This window comes from Drosophila pseudoobscura, chromosome X (assembly GCF_009870125.1).
Source record: "Drosophila pseudoobscura strain MV-25-SWS-2005 chromosome X, UCI_Dpse_MV25, whole genome shotgun sequence".
Classification (NCBI taxonomy): domain Eukaryota; kingdom Metazoa; phylum Arthropoda; class Insecta; order Diptera; family Drosophilidae; genus Drosophila; species Drosophila pseudoobscura.
The window spans coordinates 13,094,290-13,111,753 of record NC_046683.1 but is presented as its reverse complement, the minus strand read 5'-3'; the positions used below and the strand labels follow the sequence as shown (position 1 = coordinate 13,111,753).

At 49.8% G+C, this 17,464-nt stretch overlaps 3 protein-coding genes across 5 annotated transcripts; 1 reads left to right on the top strand and 2 right to left on the bottom strand.

Annotated features, from left to right (window-relative positions):
* Positions 1–57: 57 nt before the first annotated feature.
* na (sodium leak channel non-selective protein na) lies at positions 58–12,257 on the bottom strand. Of its 3 annotated transcripts, none has more exons than XM_033384645.1 (16): positions 12,126–12,257; positions 8,049–9,411; positions 7,864–7,976; positions 7,046–7,156; positions 6,832–6,975; positions 5,236–6,768; positions 5,031–5,162; positions 4,606–4,971; positions 3,769–4,519; positions 3,387–3,686; positions 3,088–3,282; positions 2,821–3,007; positions 2,499–2,753; positions 2,155–2,428; positions 1,926–2,088; positions 58–1,855 (listed from the first exon to the last, which is right to left on the bottom strand). In XM_033384645.1, exons 2-16 carry the CDS (start codon positions 9,360–9,362, stop codon positions 983–985), a joined length of 6,711 nt encoding a protein of 2,236 aa, XP_033240536.1. In that variant the 5' UTR covers positions 9,363–9,411; positions 12,126–12,257; the 3' UTR covers positions 58–982. The 3 variants fall into 3 exon arrangements, with proteins under 3 accessions (XP_033240536.1, XP_001354821.3, XP_015041690.2); XM_001354785.4 differs by lacking the exon at positions 12,126–12,257 and adding an exon at positions 10,519–11,116; XM_015186204.2 differs by lacking the exon at positions 12,126–12,257 and adding an exon at positions 10,519–11,116 and having other exon boundaries at positions 4,606–4,944.
* LOC4814498 (plasminogen receptor (KT)) lies at positions 11,226–12,291 on the top strand. Its single transcript, XM_001354786.4, has 3 exons — positions 11,226–11,421; positions 11,497–11,737; positions 11,798–12,291. Exons 1-3 carry the CDS (start codon positions 11,332–11,334, stop codon positions 11,929–11,931), a joined length of 465 nt encoding a protein of 154 aa, XP_001354822.2. The 5' UTR covers positions 11,226–11,331; the 3' UTR covers positions 11,932–12,291.
* On the bottom strand, positions 12,174–15,603 carry Tat (Tyrosine aminotransferase). Its single transcript, XM_001354787.4, has 4 exons — positions 14,852–15,603; positions 13,077–13,591; positions 12,726–13,019; positions 12,174–12,654 (listed from the first exon to the last, which is right to left on the bottom strand). The coding sequence occupies exons 1-4, from the start codon at positions 15,186–15,188 to the stop codon at positions 12,301–12,303; spliced, it is 1,500 nt and encodes a 499-aa protein (XP_001354823.2). The 5' UTR covers positions 15,189–15,603; the 3' UTR covers positions 12,174–12,300.
* Positions 15,604–17,464: the final 1,861 nt, after the last annotated feature.

Genomic DNA, 17,464 nt, shown 5'->3' with positions numbered 1-17,464 from the left:
TATTAACATGTGGCTGCTACAATGGCTATATATTATATGTATATTTGTTTTATTTTATTTGTATTTTTATGGGTGGCAGGAACTGCTTCTGCATCTGTTTCTGCTTCTTTCCGAATGCCATTTTTGCCATTTTTTCTATGAGGTAATATGAGGCTATATGTAATATAAAAAGCATAACTAATGCTTCTTGGCTTCTGAATCGGTTCACTTCGGTTGTATTGGGTTTTGTTCACCCTTTCGAGCGTGCCCCGGTATATGTTCGTTTTCTTTTTGTCTATCTAGAATCAAGTATTTTTTTTAGTATAAAGATTGGCATCCCTGGAATGAAAGGGGAGGGTGGGGGCTCTCTCTATATCTCTGGCGATTTCCATACATAAGAGTTTTAGTTGTAGTGAATTGCTTTTTTTGCTTGTTTTTTGTTTTTGTTTTTGTCTTTTTTTTTTTGGCTAGTTGACGAAATTCTATGCCTCCGCTCTCGCTATATAAATTTGCACTATACGTCGTACTTGCATCCATTTGTGCATATTGCATATATATAATATATATATACTATATGTTGTATATAGTATCTCTTTGTATATATTTAAGCTATAACAAAGACTGATCTGATCCATCTAGCGCACAAACAACAACAGAACATAGAAACTAATTGTGGTTTTTGTCCGCCTATGTGTCTCTCTCTCTATCTAACCCGCTATATCTTACCATATCTCATATATCATTTATATATATCATATATCCTCTATATCGCTATAGCTATTATCGTAATTATGGTAAGTGTTAACCGTTCTCAGGCCTCGGATACATGTACATTTTGCATTACACACTTAGGCATTTTTTTTTATATATATATAAAACTCTAGGCCACTAGTTTATAATGTTAATAGGCTCCGATTGGACTACACGATCTAATCCAACTCTGATCTAGCTCCAGATCAAGATCCAGATCTACATCCACATCCAGATCGATCTCGTCCTTTGGCTAGATCTCGTCGTCGCTGGTCTGGGTGCAGAGTACCTGCTCCTGCCACCAGTCGTGCACCTCGTAGACGGCATTCGCCTGATTGTTGAATGGCAACAGCTTACCACTGCCACCGATCATTTGGCTCATCATCGCCGAGGGACTGCCGATGGCACCGGCACCACCCCCGTGATGCTGATGCTGATGCGAATGCTGATGCTGCTGCTGCTGCTGATGATGGTGAAGATGATGGTGCTGATCCAGGCCATGGCCGTAGGCGGCGGCAGCGTTTATTGTCGGATAGTGGAACTGGCCAATCTCGCTATTCAGCTGAGCAAAGAAGCTGGCCGACTTGCTGGCCGAGTCGCTGCTCACCCCTCCCCGTTGCTTGCCCAGCTGCCCCAGCTGTCCAGCATGCGGCAGTGTGGTCATCGAGTTCTTCTTCCGCTGCTGGCTGCTGATGTGCAGCCGCTCCTTGTCGCTCAGCGTTGAGCGCTGCTGCGGATCACTGGAGGTGGGTGCCAGGAACTTGCGACCCGCCGAACTGCCCGTTGAGTCGGAACGATTGAGGGCATAGGCCCGCTTGCCCACCGACATCACGTGACGGGCTGCCGACGGGGCTGTCGCCACCGTGGCCACAACGGGAATCGGCTCCGAGTGTGGCAGCGCCACGGCACTGCTGCTGGCATCCTTCTCCTCATTCTCCGTCGAGCTGAAGGTCGGCGAGAAGGCATCGCTGGTCGGCGGACACGTGCCCGCCACTGCTCCGCTTATTGTGCTGATGGCCGGCTTATCCGCCGTCCCAATGGGCGTCTTATCCTCCTGTACATTCGGCCGCATCACGGGCTGCTCATTGGTGGCCCTCAGTCCAGCAATCAACGAGTTTTGCTGCTTCTATACGTGGAAAATCGTAGAAGACAATTAGAGGATACCCGTGAGAATATTGTAGATGTCGCATGCTTACGCTGGCATTTTGGGCCCGTATCTTTTTGAGGCAACCCTCCAGCCAGGTGCGTATGGTCATTTTGGCCACCTCCTCCTCCACCAGGTACTCGAACTCCTCGCGCGCCAACAGCTCCTCCAGCTGCAGAGCCTTGCGTATGTCCACCGAGCGATAACTCAGCATGCTGCAAAGCAAAATTTGATATAAAGATTGATTGGATTGCAAGGACTCCAAGGATGCTCGCACTCACTTGATGACATCGTGGAAGGTGACATCCTCGCCATTGTGCAGCTTGTCCAGCTCATAGCACATATACTTGAACAGCAGGCGATCCTTTTGCGGATCGCACTCGAGTCGACCCTTGAGCAGGCGCAGTATGAACTTCACGCGCCGCACGGGTATCACGCCCCGCTGATGAATGTCGACAATGTTCCAGGTGTTCTGAAAATTGCGTATATCCGCATACGAGAGCAATGCGTCCTCTTCATTCGAGTAGAACAGCGAAAAGTTCTCCATGATAATAGCTGGAATTTGAGGAGAGTTCTTAAGTATTTCCCGAGCAATCCAAGACCAAGAGCCGACAGGCACACGTACCCACTAAAAGATTGAGCACAATGTACGTAATGATCACGTAGAAGGTGCAAAAGTATATCAGACTGGCCGTAAAATTGCCACAATCCGTCTCCCAATAGTTGTTACCCAGAGTACAGTACGGCGGCTGGACCATACAGTCGTGCATGATTTTGTTCCAATCCTCGCCGGTGACAATCCGAAAGAGCATGGCCACCCCGGTCACAGGTGAACCGAAATTTGCCCGCCTTCCAATGCCCTCGCCGTACTTCACGGTGCCTGGAATGACACACAAATTGAGAGGAATATCAGCATGGGTTTCCAACCGAAATCGCAGATGGCTCACCAAAGAGTATGGTCCCGGCCAGCGCATAGAAGAATACCAGCAGAAACATGCCAAAAATAATGAAGAAGGACTTGCATACAGACACGCCCACGGTCAACATGAGCATCTTCAGTGTGGTGTGCTTGCCGGTGATGGTGAAGAAGCGCAGGATGACCACCATGAAGCCAAAGAAGTACGACAGATCGTTCTATCAAAGGTCAAAGTTCAGACATGGGTTCGAATTGAGCCGCAGTGTGACGGTGTGGCAGGTATCGGATCCAAACTTACCCTCAATATCGTCTGCAATATAATCCAAATGACGCCGGCAACGGTGACGAGTAGATCATATCGATTGCGCCTAGATTGCCAATAGCCACGCGGTGTAAAGGCAATGTTCTTCATCACCACCTCAACCACAAAGACAAAGGTCAGGACCGCACTGACGATCACCAGGCGTTCCGTATGCACCTCGCCCTTGATCCACTGCATGTAAGTACAGAATAAAGACAATAGAATACCCGCGCTCTCAATGCAGACAATTTGTGGCTCTAAGTCCCCAGTAAAAAGACCCTTCCCCAGAGACGCACCGTTATGGAGAGCAGCATGCTGTTGATCAGCACCACGACAGCAATCACCCGCTTGAAGATGATGTGCTGCGTGATGTCGTAGGTGAAGGCACGGATCTTGCGTCCATCGGGTCGCGGCGGCAAGTGCAACGGCTGGGCAATCTTCAGTCGCTTCTTGAGGTCACACCATCGTCGCTGGTCGACGGTGAGCAGGGCGGTGCCTTTGTTCTCCGAATAATTGGCAATGACCACGCCCACGAACAGGGTGAGGCCGATCATGCAGCCCAAGAAGATGTAGATGTGGATATAGACGGCATGGACCTAGGTTAAGACACACACAAACGTCACGTGAAATAATCAGAGAAAGATTAAGAGTAAGCGAAAGAGAGTGCCATTTTCTTACCGGACCCACAGCCTTGATGAGAACATCGCGAACGTCCAGCCAGCCCTTGAAGGATAGAACCTCGAACAGCGTCAGCATGGCGTCCCCGATATTGTCGAAATTGAAGCGCCGGGGATTGGCCCACACCCGCGGCACCAGCATGGCCGGATAGGACTCGTCGGGACCCGGTGTCAGCTTCATTTTCGTCACAAAAACCCTGCGCATAAAGACGCCAACGCAATCCTCTCGCCTGGGAATAGTGGGATCGTTGCAACGGGCCAGCCGTCCGCCATAGAGCTGTACCCCATAGCTGGCAAAGATGAACATGAGGAGTATGAGGAGCGTGGATACCAAGAGGATCTCCTTGAAGCCGCGGCACAGCTCGTAGACGACCTTGCGCATGTGCGGCACCAGGGTGAAGATCCGCAGGGGACGCACACAGCGCAGGATCATGAGGAGCTGTGCTGCCGAATTGGTGGGTATGTTGAGTGGCATCCAGCACAGGAACGATGTGGATACCACATAGATGAACACATCGAGGGCCGCTGCCACATCCTTGATGTACGCCTTGGGCGTAAAGAACAGACCGTCGGCGAGTATCTTGAGGGCCAGCTCAAGACTCATGAAGATCACGAAGCCATACTCGGCTATCTGCAGCGTCGGATGATCCATTACCCGATAGTTGGGCGTCTCGAACATCATCGAGATGCAGGAGAGCGTCGTGGCGAATATCATCACCCAGTCCAGGTACGTGACCAGGCCCAGAAAGTTACTAAAACGAGTTGCGAGCAGAAGAAATGATTATTCTTCTACTTCTCTTTGGTGGGGATCTCCTGGATGGAATGGACATGGACTTACTGCAAACTCTTGTACTGGACCTTGCGCTCCTTGCCCGTCAGCGGATCCTTTAGCCTGGCATCGTAGCGGGCATGGACAATCCTCTGGCATATCTTTCGGAAGCGACTCTCCCGCGGCACCAGAAACAGCGGCGTATCAAAGAACGGATGATTCTCCCTTAGATCCTCCTCCCGCTGATTGCGTCGCATCTCTGCCTGCTGGCGCTTCGCCTGCAGCAGCTTAATGTCCAGATCGTGGGGCCTGGCCCGACCCGAATTCGCCCTCGGGGCGGCCGCAATATCCCCGTTCTCCATCAGATGCTCGTACGTCTGCTTCAGCTTGATGGAGCCCGAGCGAACGCTGCGACGAATGGAACGAGAGCCGAACCTGTGGATTGGTAGTGGACACACATCAAAGGCAGGGGCAGGGTGGGCCCAGCTACTCACTTCTTTTGATCGACGCGCCACGGCTTCGAGTGGGTGATGGTGCCCTGCGATTTGAGGCCACCGCCGCCCTTGGTCCCCACCACAGGTAACATGGCCGAGTCGCCCAGCATTAAACGTTGATTGTTGCTGTCACTGCATGGATTCAAGAGAGAATTAGCTTTAGCTGCCGAAGGGGAGGGTGTCTTGGAGGGGGGGTGCTACTCACTTGATGATGTGCGTGATGGCCAGCTTGCGGAGACTGCTGCCGGCAGCCCTTACCTTCGCTGTCTTGTTCATAATCCGCACAGGCTTTTGCTTGCGAAAGACAACATTCGATTCCCAGCACTCGGACATGGGTCGCTTGCAGTTCTCCACCAGGGAGGGATCCTCCGTCTCCAGCTCGATCACAAAGTGCTTCATGAAGCTCTCACGTACCTTGGGCAGCATAAAATCGTTGGGTATGCGATGTAGTATCGTCATCTGTGGGGAGTCCGGGAACTTCTCGAATATGCGCAGACGGAAGGGTAGGGTCTCCTTGATCTCGGCGCTTTGTTCGCGAAATTTGAGCTGCTTCAGCTTCTTGATGTCCTCGTCCAGCTCCAAGTTATCCAAAATGACCGCCACGAACAGACTGAGCACAATGAGGGTGACAAACAGATGGTAGAGTATGAAGTAGACCGCGACCAGCGGTGTGAGGGTCTTGCTGGTGCGTATCATTGTCTCGTCCATTACCTCCACCCAGGCCTCCTGGGTGAGGATCTGGAACATGCTCATGAACGCCTCCGGGAACGACTCGAACTTGGTGAAGTCGCACAGGAAGCAAAACAACTGCATCGAAATGCTGGAGCTGATGATCAGCAGGCACATGGTGAAGATAATCAACGATCCGAGCTTCTTGCCCGGCCCAAAGATCTTGTAGACGAAGCCCTCCAGCATCGGTGAGGCCTTGATCAGTCGCACCACCCGCAGCACCTGGAAGTATGTCAGCCCGGACGGATAGAACATGGGCACAATGTGCAGGGTGGTGCCCGCCGCCAAAAGCAGTTCGAATTTGTGTATCGAATGCTTGTAGTAACCCCGCCAGCCAAGGCAGTAGATCTTGAAGAGGGTCTCCAGGTCGAGCAGGCACGTGAACACCAGCTCGATGTAGTAGTAGCGCTCGTAGAACACCGAACGCGGCCGACCATCGTGCTTGAACGTCATGGTGGCCGTCACAATGCCATTGGCCAGGATCACAGTCATCACCAGCATCCGGAAGTACGGGGATCGGAGTATAGCATGGCACGTCTCTGGGGCCAGTCCGCCGTGCTTGTTGTCATCGATGGTGACCAGCCGCCAGCCGGAATCGTTGCCGCTCAGTATCTGGGAGGCGGCCGTCTTCTGGATGTGACCGCGTGCGCCCCACATCTGCTGGAACTGTACGCGTATCTCGTTGAAGGTCTCCGTGATGACAGCTATGAACACATTTTTCACCAGCCAGGCCAGGAAGAATATCATTGTGCTAAAGTAAAAGGCTGCCCGCCAGGCTGGCAGTGAGTCTATGGCCCGGTACATGATGAACACCCAGCCCTCTTGCGAGGCCGCCTGGTACACCGTAAAGATACTCGTGGCAATATCCTCGAAACCATTGAATCCAATTACATAGCTGCTGAGAAAGTCCATCTTCATGCACCGCATACCCGGCGAGCACTGATACCCCGAGTCCGGATCCATGGAGCAAAAGGTGTCCGGTATGGCCAGCGAATTTATGGTCAAAACTCTGCAAAATGAAGACCAAAAGTTAATTGTATTTTATGTGTGGAATATCAAAGATAATACTCACGGTCTGCCCAGCAGATCATACTCCGTATTGTTCATCACACAGTGATTCTTCAGTTCGCCAAAGAACTGAACGCCCAACAGTCCGTAGAGGGACATGAAGAACAGGAAGAACAGCGTTACATTATATATCTGTTGACTCGATCGTCTATAGGCGAAGGGCACAGAATAGCATTAGTATTTTGGCAAACTTTTAAAGAAATGTGAAAAATACTCACTTAAAGATCTGATTGATTCGACTTTTCGGCATGCTAAACTTAAGGAAGACACGCAGGAAACGGATCATGATCAGTGGCCGTGGGGCACGCATGATGGAGAGGTAGGAAAACCTAAGGAAATGAGAGAAATATATGTGAGAAGGGTCTGTGCTGGATTGCAGATAGATATAGCTCTTAAATGTGGAATACAAGATATGAATATTGAATGAAAATTACTGTTTACAATGAGTATCCACTCGATATATAACATAGATATATCTCTTAAATGCTGGGATACAAGATACGGAAGAATATAATTGAATTAAAATTGGGGTTTAAAACGAGTGTTACAACGAGTGATTACAACGAGTGTTTTTAACGAGTATACTCTCGAAATATCTATTTAATTTGGGATATAAAATATGGAAATTGAATGTAAATTAGGGTTTACAACGAGTGATTGCAATGAGTATCCAGTAAATCGCAGGTATATCTCTTAAATTTGGCTTACCAGATATGGAAAATATAATGAAATAATTGCAGCGAGTTTCAGCCACTCTATACATCACATATATATAAATGTATCTTTTAAATTTGGTGTACCAGAAATGGAAATTAAATGCAAATTTGTTTTTGCAACGAGTATCCACGCGATATATATCACATAAATATATCTCTTAAATTTTGGGATATAAAACATGGAAATTGATTGTAAATTTGTGTTTGCAACGAGTGTTTACAACGAGTGCTTGCAACGAGTGCTTGCAACGAGTGTTTGCAACGAGTATACACTCGATGGTCATATACGTTCGTACTCGAACTCAAAGGAACACACTTACTTGGGAACTATCTCGAGCACCTCGAAAATCTGAAGAATAATGGAGATCCACAGGAAGCTCACCATGGAAGCATCGAACTGGCACCAATGATCCTTCAGGTAAGGCACCTCCCCCTGTCAATGGGTAACAGGATTCGATTTCAAGACACCAAACACGGGGGAAACATGGCGATTGTGTGTACTCACATGGAGCACACCGCGGATGTGCATTTTGGCTATCATTTCGGCGGTGAAGAGCAGCGTGACGGCCGTGTCCGAGACGAACGTGATGTACTGCAACGACGGGTAACGCTCGAAGGTTTTGGGCGTGTTCAGGGATACGGAGGTCAGCGAGACCAAGGCACAGAGACGCATCAGGCGGCGCACCCACAGCTTGTTGACCCACTCGATGTCGGCGCTCTCATTGAGTGACTCCTCCGGCCCGTAGTCGGCCAGGAAGGGCTCGCCGCCCTTGAGGCTCTGTTTGCGCCCCAGCATGATCTTGTTCCCGATGCCGGTCGCAATCCCCAGGCCGATGGGCGGCACTCCCGTAATGGCCGCACTGCCGACAGTGCTGCTAATGCCACCGCAGATGCCCAGGCCGGCGGCGGCGGCACCGCCGCCCATGCTGCCAAGGCCACCGATGCCGCCGAGCAGATTGAGGCCTCCGCCACCGCCGACACCGACTCCGATTCCTCCGGCGGCCAGCCCCATACCGAGACCCATACCGAGCCCGGCGCCATTATTGTGCCCACTGCTGGCGGCCTGACTGCTGCCCAGCCCCGTGGTGGATGGGGCCGCCGTGGTCGATGAGCCGCCGGCCTGCTGCTGTTGCTGCAGCGGCTGCTGCATCCCGTAGGCGAGGGTGCTGCTGCCGCCGCCGCTCCCGCTGCCCGAGTTCACAATGGTCGTTGGACTGTTGAGCGCACTGGCCGCATCCTGGCGAGCTCCTGGCAGTCCGTTGCCAGGACTGCTGCCGGGCGATGGATTGAAGGTGAACTGGCTGCCGGTCGCCGCCTGCTGCGTGTGCCGCAGGTGTGGATGCGGATGGGAATGGAGGGGATGTGGGTGCGGATGGTGGAGGGGATGCGGGTGCGGATGATGGAGGGGATGGGGATGTGGATGCGGGTGGGGATGGTGGTGCGGATGGGTAAGTGGATGAGCGTGTGCTGGATGTGGATGCTGCTGTTGCTGCTGGGGGGTCAAGCTGTTGCCGCTGGAGGAGCTGGTGCTGGCCGTTGCCGGCGTATTGATGCCGCTGGCCGAATGCGAACGGGAATGGAAGCTGCCGCTGCCGCCGCCGCTGCTTGTGGCGATGCCTCCACCTCCTCCGCCGCTGCCGCTGCCACTGCCACCAGCTGCTGCTGCTCCTGCACTAGATGCACCAGATGCACCTGCTGCTCCTGCGGCTGCTGCTCCTGCTGCTGCGCCCTGCCCTGCTCCGCCTCCTCCTCCTCCTCCTCCTGCGCGTTTGTTTCTAGCAGCTGCACCCAAGCGACGAATCTGAAGGCGGTCAATCATTCAAACAGCGCATCCTGCCCCCTGGTCGTTCCGTAACTTATTATTGTCGCTGCGAAACAGAGAAAAAAGAAAGAAGGTGGAATAGTAAATGAGAGTGAGAGTATGGATGGATTGCATTGGCGCACTATCATACAGATCCCATAGAAAATATGTGGCAAAAATATAAATAATCCAATTCGGATGATTGTATCATATAGCTGCTCCAAACATTAGTTTTACCCGTTTCTTATGATTTTACTTAGCCCACTCAAAGCTGTACTCGAAAGGTTCTTAAATGCTTCAGTGCCCCCTCCTTTTTGTTCGATTCTTTTGAATTTAATGAGCTCATGCTCCTCATGCTTTTGCATTTCCAAGAAATCATACATTTGTTTCATAATTTTGTGCTAACTTTTTAATGAGTTTATGAGTATGATTAAATCTACTGGAGTGGCACATTGCCGCCCTGCTAAATGTGGAGTGGGTTCTTTGTCCGGCAGTCCACACAGAGGCGAGATGAAACACAAAAAAGTGAATCATTTGCAGCTGAATGTTTTAGATGTTTCGCACTCGGAACACACGAGTGGAGCGGTGTGGAGCGTAGAGACGGATGATGGGGCGGCACACAGGCGGCAATTAGACCGAAGACCTTTGTCAATATTTACATTCGAACAGCTGCCAAGGTAGTAGTAGCAGTGGCACTATGAAGGTGCACTCACCCATACACCCACACACACCCACACACTCACCCCTTCTCATGCAATCACACCCAAACTCAAGCCCAGAGCAAGCAGCACCGTAACCATTCACGGACTCAAACCGAAACATTCACCAGTGGGTGTGGGACAAATGTGGGGGGGTGGGAGGCATTTGCAACCCCCGAATGAGCTGAGAAGCCCCATCTTAATGTACATATACTTATACATACATCAGAGCCACCCCCAAGACACTCACTCTCTCTCTCTCTCTCTCTCTCTTTCTCAGGCAGCCCCATTGCCATTACCAACACCTGCATACATATGCATACATATACATATTCACATCCATTCATATATTCCAATAGCCGTATAGAGCCGTATAGCCGTATAGCCGTATAGCCGTATAGCCCCGTATAGCCGTACCCCATTCCGGATCAAAATCAGCAGCAGACCCCGTCACTTCTACTTCTACTTCTACTCACTTTTCGCGTGGCGGTATGTGGCCTTTTGGTTGCCGTGTGTCGTTGGGCCGTTGAGGGTCCGGGACTCCGACCGTTTAAGGTTTTGTGTATGGATTGAAGTATGGATTGGGATGCAAGGATAAGGATAAGGAGAAGGAGGAGAAGGAGAGCGAAGTTCGCGCGATTTTCTATCACAGAAGCCACATTAATGAGGTGCTCCACATTTGGGTGCAGCAGGCCGTCACTCTTCCAACAAGCTGGCTAATCAAACAAAAAGCACTAGCACCAGTACCAGTACCAGCACCAGCAGATGATACAACAAACAAACAACGAACGAACGATCGAAGGCCACGCGTTTGAGGCGGGGGGGAACCGTGTGTCCAGGCAACAGATTTCCAGACTTTGGCTCTGGATTTTGGTTATGATTTTGGGCTGGAGTTCTCTGGAGATACTCTGCTAAGTGCTCCCAGAAGTGATGCCTCTTTTTTTCTTTGTACTTAAAACACGCGCCGAGGGCGAAGGCGGACACACGGATTTCGGACTTGGACTTGGACGTGGACTCGGGGGCCAGTCAGTCAGGCAGTGCCACAGTCAGCCAACTAACCTTTTGACAGCTCCGCAGCTCCAGCTTTTGGGGACAGTTGTCAAAAAGGAGGTCTCTGCGATGCAACCCCCATGCGAGACGGCGCCTGCGCCCTGCCACCGGGTCGATGACAGTGCGACGGGGTGGCATCTCTTTGTCCTCCAGTGGCCAGATCTGAGACCAGACCGGACCAGGGACCAGGGCGGCAGGCAAGTCATCCAAGGACCAGACCAACAAAGACCAGCAAAGAAATGGGCGCCACGGCCTCGAGAAAGAAAACCCCCGGCAGTGGCCATCCCGAGCACGACGACCCAGCCTACCGCCGTTGCCAAGAGCTCAAGGTTCGTTCCGGTTAGCTTCCAATTCCGCTTTACATAACTAATCAAATCCCGAATGTATTCCCCGCTGGACGGCAGATGGAGCGCTGGATACAGATGCACTACCAGATCAAGCAGCGGGAACAGGCCTTGGCCATTGCCCAGCACAGGGAGCTCTTCTACTGGCTGGGCGGCTTCTACTTGAGTGCCATCTATGGCAGTGCCAGCTACTATCAGCGTACGAAACGCCTTTCGGTGCTGGCCCCACTCCTGCCGCTCTCCTTCGTCATGGGCTACTACACGGACTGGGCCTACGGCAGCAAGCTGCATCGCATTCAAGGTGCGTATACCACATGCCACAGTTGCACATCAATGGTATCTATCTACCCCCTCTCTGTAGCCGAGGCCAACATGATAATGGAGCACGAGCAGGAGCTGCTGCATTGGCCGGGCGGCCTGCCATCGGTGGCGAGCATCGATGAGGCGCGTATGGAGAACGAAATGGAAAAGAAAATGCATCCGCATCACATGTAGAGAGGCAAAAGGCTGCCCCTAGATACGCTGCTCTGTGCGGGATGGGTGTGCATTTCGATGTCCTCCTACTGCTCCTTTTGTACTCCTCTCACTCTCTTTCTATATATTGACCATTTACTTAACCGAAGTTTACTTGCTCTCTACCGTTCCGAAACACACACTCGCGGTGCGTAGTGGATGGGTGGAGTACTCACCCCTCGCTCCGGAGTCGCTGATGGGACGGCGCTTCAATTTTCCAGCAATTTTTTGAGACAATACTCCTTATATTGGATAGTTAATGATTGATATATATATATAAATATATATATAGTATATACACTTATGTAGTCTAGATCATCTAATAAAAGTGTTTTGCTCCCAGATCCCAGATCAGAAGCCGAGCTCCTCCTCGTCCAGCAGGCCATGCTCGATGAAAGACCGCGATGAGTCCTCCTTCTTGTAGTGACGCTCGCAGAACTCGGCTATGCGGACACAGGCCTCCTCGATCATTGCCAGCGGCACTGTGAGCACAATCCGCACATAGCCGGGATACTCGAAACAGCTGCCAGGCAGACAGAACACGCTCTGCTCGTTCACCAGCTCCTGCACGAAGTGTGTGTCGTCCTTGAAGGCCGGAAAGCGCTCGATGCTCACGCCAATCATCATGTACATAGCCCCATTCGGCATCACGGGATTGAGGCCGCGCACTTGTTTGAGCATCTTGTAGGCCAAACTGGCATTCGACTGTGGACAAAGGGGGAAACCATCTGTTAGAGCGTGGCCAAGAGCCAGAAAGCAACCGATCTTCAACTTACGTAGAGCACTTGGATCACTCCATCGAAGTACGACTGCGGTGTCTTGGCCAGTATCTCGGGCAGGGCGCCCTGGATGATGGTGTTCGAGCCGAGGATGCGGCCGCACATGTTCTTCAAGCCGATGACTGCATTGCCCAGCCGCTGCTTGCGATCGTGGACAATTATCCAGCCCATGCGCCAGCCCGGCACCAGGAAGCGTTTGGTGAGGCCGCCGCACGACAAGACAGGCACCTCTCGGGTGAGACTGCTCACGGCCAAATGCTTGGAGCCAGGGAACACAAAGTGCTCGTAGATCTGAGGAAAACAGAGATTATAGTGGATTGGATATTTGACATTGGACAGGCCACTCACCTCGTCGGCTATAATGGGCAGATAGTGGCGCTCACAGATGTCTATCAGCTGTCGTAAATGCTTCTCATCAAAGACACTGCCACAGGGATTGCTTGGGTTATTGATCAGCAGGGCAGCCGTGTTCTCATCGATCAGGCCCTCCAGCTGGACGAGATCGGCGCGCCACTGTTGATCGGGTAGCAGATCATAATAGCGCACCTCGATGTCCAGGCCCTCGGCCAGAGTGTGGTACAAACAGAAGCCCGGCCGTGGTATCAGCACATTTTGTCCGCGATCGGCCAGCGCCAGGATGCAGTACTCCAAAGCCGAAGAGCAGCCACTGCAGAGCACCACATCGCTCGTCTCGATGGCACCCTCTGGCCGCTGATGGGCACTGTACTGGGCCACCGCCTGGCGCGACGCCTCATGGCCCTGGGTGTGGGCATATCCATTGAATTTTCCACTCTCCAGGGAATGCAGCACCGCTTTCATGGTCTCATCGGCGGCCTTTAGGTTGCCAAATGTTGTGGGATCACCTGCAAGCAGAAAGGTGGAGGATTAGCCATGAGGAATAATGAGGAATCAGGTGATTAACCCGTTTATTTCCGCCTATAGCCGTGGCGATTCCCGACTCTCTCTGGGGGGGATACAGACATGCAGGCTTAGGCTGCGAATGTTCTGGTTCCCTGACTCCCAGGCCCCAGTCCGCAGCACACAAAAAACAGGTGGAACTACATTTTATGCAAATTCCCATCGCAATGAAACAAATACAGAGCGCGTGCCTCTCGCTGCGAAAATATGACAAAAGCAACAGTATCTAAAACAGATACCGATACCGATTCCGAAACCAACAACAGAATCAAGCCTACAGATTTGTTTTTATATAAATCTGGTATCTGGAATATTTTAGCACAAAAATAGAAACTCGCACCGATTTGCTTTCATCGATTTGGTTAGTTCGAGGACCTCACAGCCACTATCGCCGATTGGTCAATGATTGTGGGTGTGTGCCCATCCACTGATCATGTACTGATCATATAGTACCATACTATATATGGTATATATAGATATTATCCGGCAGACAAGTACTGCCTCAAGTCTTCGTCTTCGTGGTCTCCCAAACAAGTTTCATCAATTTATGCCAGAGACGAGACCCAAAAATATTTAAATGCTTTGCCGTCGCAAAAACTTGGAGCATAAACGTCAGAGTATAAACTTCTGGGTGGAATCAGGTTCCCCATCTCAATATCCCATCAACAACTTATATAGTTTTACAGTATCAATATCGTGCGATAAAATATATACCATATAGTGGGGGTTGATATTTCTAGTTTTGCTCATAAATTCTAAAGGAAACGGATGGATTGGATTGGATATTGAGAAACCAATGCCTAAAATGTTTAAGAACAGATATATAACCCATCGGAGAGATGTATCTCATAAAACTCAATGAATCCGTAACAAAATTATATAACCTCAGAGATTCCATGGTATATTGAACAACATTCAAACAGAAACCGATCCCATAGATCTTTGTAATCCTAAAATGTTTATTCCAATGGTTGTTTTAATACTCTAGAGGACTGCCAGATTTAACCTCCTGTTCTCTTAAACCCCATAGATCTTTAACCATCCAAATAAATATATTTTAATGATTCTTGAAATACTTTAGAATTTGAAAAAGAACTGCCAAACCTCTTGAACCCCTTGAATCTAAATTATGTTAATCTTGAGAGATCCCTTATAAGATTGGATTCCCTACTCCCTATTTCGATTGATTCGTTTGAAGTACTCACCAATGGACAATGGTATCATGGGCTTCTCCGGATTCGGCTTGATCTTCAGCGACTCCACAATGTTCCGAATGCGATTGTGTGTGTTGAAGGCCAGCTTGGAGGACTTGATCTGCCAGCCGGAGCGGCCCTTGACTGAATGGATCATCTGCTTCTGCTTCTGCTGCTGCGATTGCAGCTGAAGCTCGGCCAGGGCCTCGTCCACGACATCGTCGCAGATGGGGGGCGTGACTGCCGCTGGCGAACCGCTGGCACTCCTACTCGGGCAGCTGCTGCTCTGCTGATTGCGGCTATTGGCCCTCTGAAATTGGTAGCCCTCCTTGGCAACACTGCTGGGCATTATCACCAGGCAGGCGCTTCACTGATACACTCAACAAAAAACCAACAAAAAGTCAAATGAAAAGAAAAAAAAAATTCCAGGTATTTTTTTTGCGGGACGTTAATCGAATTCCTTGCAGCGTTCTGGGGCGTCTGTTGCAGGGTGCCAGGGGACTCAAATGAATGTAAAGTTTGTATCCTGTTTATCGTTCCAGACGAGCATTAGAAATGCGGTCTCTGCGGGCGCTCTGGTCGACTGTCGGAAGGGCGGCTACTGTGGTTGTGCTCCCTTGTGCGGTGCTGTCTGCTGGGGTGTGTGGAAAGTTGAAAGTCGGTGGAGCTAAGGGGTTTCCTTGGGGTCGTTTGCGAATTCTGAACTAAACTGATCTACTTCGGTGATCTCTTGGGGCTTTTATCGCCTCTGGCTGGCTGGCTGGCTGGTTGGCTGGCGTTTCGTTTGGTCGGTCGCCGCTATATAGGCATGTAGTATATATATAGACATTGGGGGTATATGGCACATATACTCGTATAGCGCCGTATGGACCCAATACTCACAGCACGCGCCTGACTTCGGCCGAGAGGGCCGACCACCAACCCAAACCAAAAGAACAACAACTACGGAGCGCTCGGAGTGATCGGAGATCGGAGCTACCGTTCCCCCCGCAATCCAACCCATCGCCGACCCGACCTAACACTCTGATTTGAATACTCGCCGTTGAGTCGAAATTATATTCATATACTGCCTCGGAACCAGATATTCAATTTGATAAACAACAACAGCCGCCACCGCCACCGCCTCAGCCACAGCCACAGCCATCGCCGTCGCATCGATTCATCGATTCATTTAAATGCGCCAAAGCTGTCTATAACGTCTTGGGCGAAATTCAAACAAAATACACAGCAACCAACCAATCAACCATAAACCATATTGCATATCGAGTTCCGACAGTAGCCGCCGTAATGCAGATAGGTTTTCCCTTCGCCCCAAAATGCCATTCAATCTTATGGAACAACTATTCCTTCAGGAAATGCGATCAACGCTGCAGGAAGAAGTCCTTTTGCGTATGAATTATGATAGGGCATAGATAGGAATGCTCTAGAGATGTGCTCTGCTAAAAAGATGCTTTACAGGCATCACCCTGAAGAATTGTGAGGCTGTTCCTCCTGTACCTTAACAGTTTTAAATATAGATTCCCTAGAGAACTTAACATCTGGGAACTGGAATTCCAACACTTGCCGTAATCGTCGAGCATTAGCATACACGAATATGCATGAGGGACGGGACCAGTACACCTATCCCCACGGATGATCTATGGCAATGCAATGTTGAACAATGCAAACCGGAGCACTCGGGGCACCACCCCACCAGTCCAACAGGAATGCACAATGGAACTGCGTTGCAGCTTTCACTTTTCAACAATTCAAAAATCTGACAAATGCCAAAAAATAGACCACGGACAAAGGACAATATTTTGATCAAAACAGATCCATAAACTGTGGAGAATTGGACGGCAAATCGGATTATAACGGAACCCCCCAACCCGATCGTATTAAGGAGTTGATCAGTTGTCAAAGGAATAATTTAGTTATTCTTAAGCATTGAATTGAATTCGTCAATCAAAACCTGAAGACGAATATCGATTTAGTCTGAATGTCTTTAATCCGATTAGCAGTACTATAAATTTGCAATTGATGGTCTTCGGTTCTATATATAACTGGGCACCCCATGTCAGATCTTACCAGCTGCTCTATAAAAGGGGATAAGGTGTTCTTCTGATTGTACCCAAATTTGTTCTACAGACAGGTGGCAATCTCGATGATTTCATATTGGTGAGGGTTTCCATTAGTTCTTTTTAGTTTTTTTAAATTTTGTTGCTTTAGCTCTGCAATTGATGTATTATTTCTATTGAAATTGATGATCATTTTTTTTTTGTAGGAGGTAATCCTCCTTGGGAAAGTGTTTTGTTGTTGAGTTTCGTTATTGTTGGTTGCAATTATGTATGTAATTTAAAAAATAGTATTGTTGTAATTTGATAGGCTTGTTGTTGATGGTTTGTTTTCTCTTGGTTTTTCAGATGATGTATCCTACAGCTAAAGTATTATTTACTAATTGGTATGATATGTAATGGTTTGTTGTGGATCTTTGTGCTTGACATCGTTTATTATTGTTGTTATTTACATAGTTTGCTGTTCTTGTTGTTTGTTATTGGTGCAGTTTTCGCTTGCACTGATTTTTGCTTACTCACGTCTGTTGTTGAATGTGTCTAGTACTTACCCCTACCCCCTCAGGCTGGCATT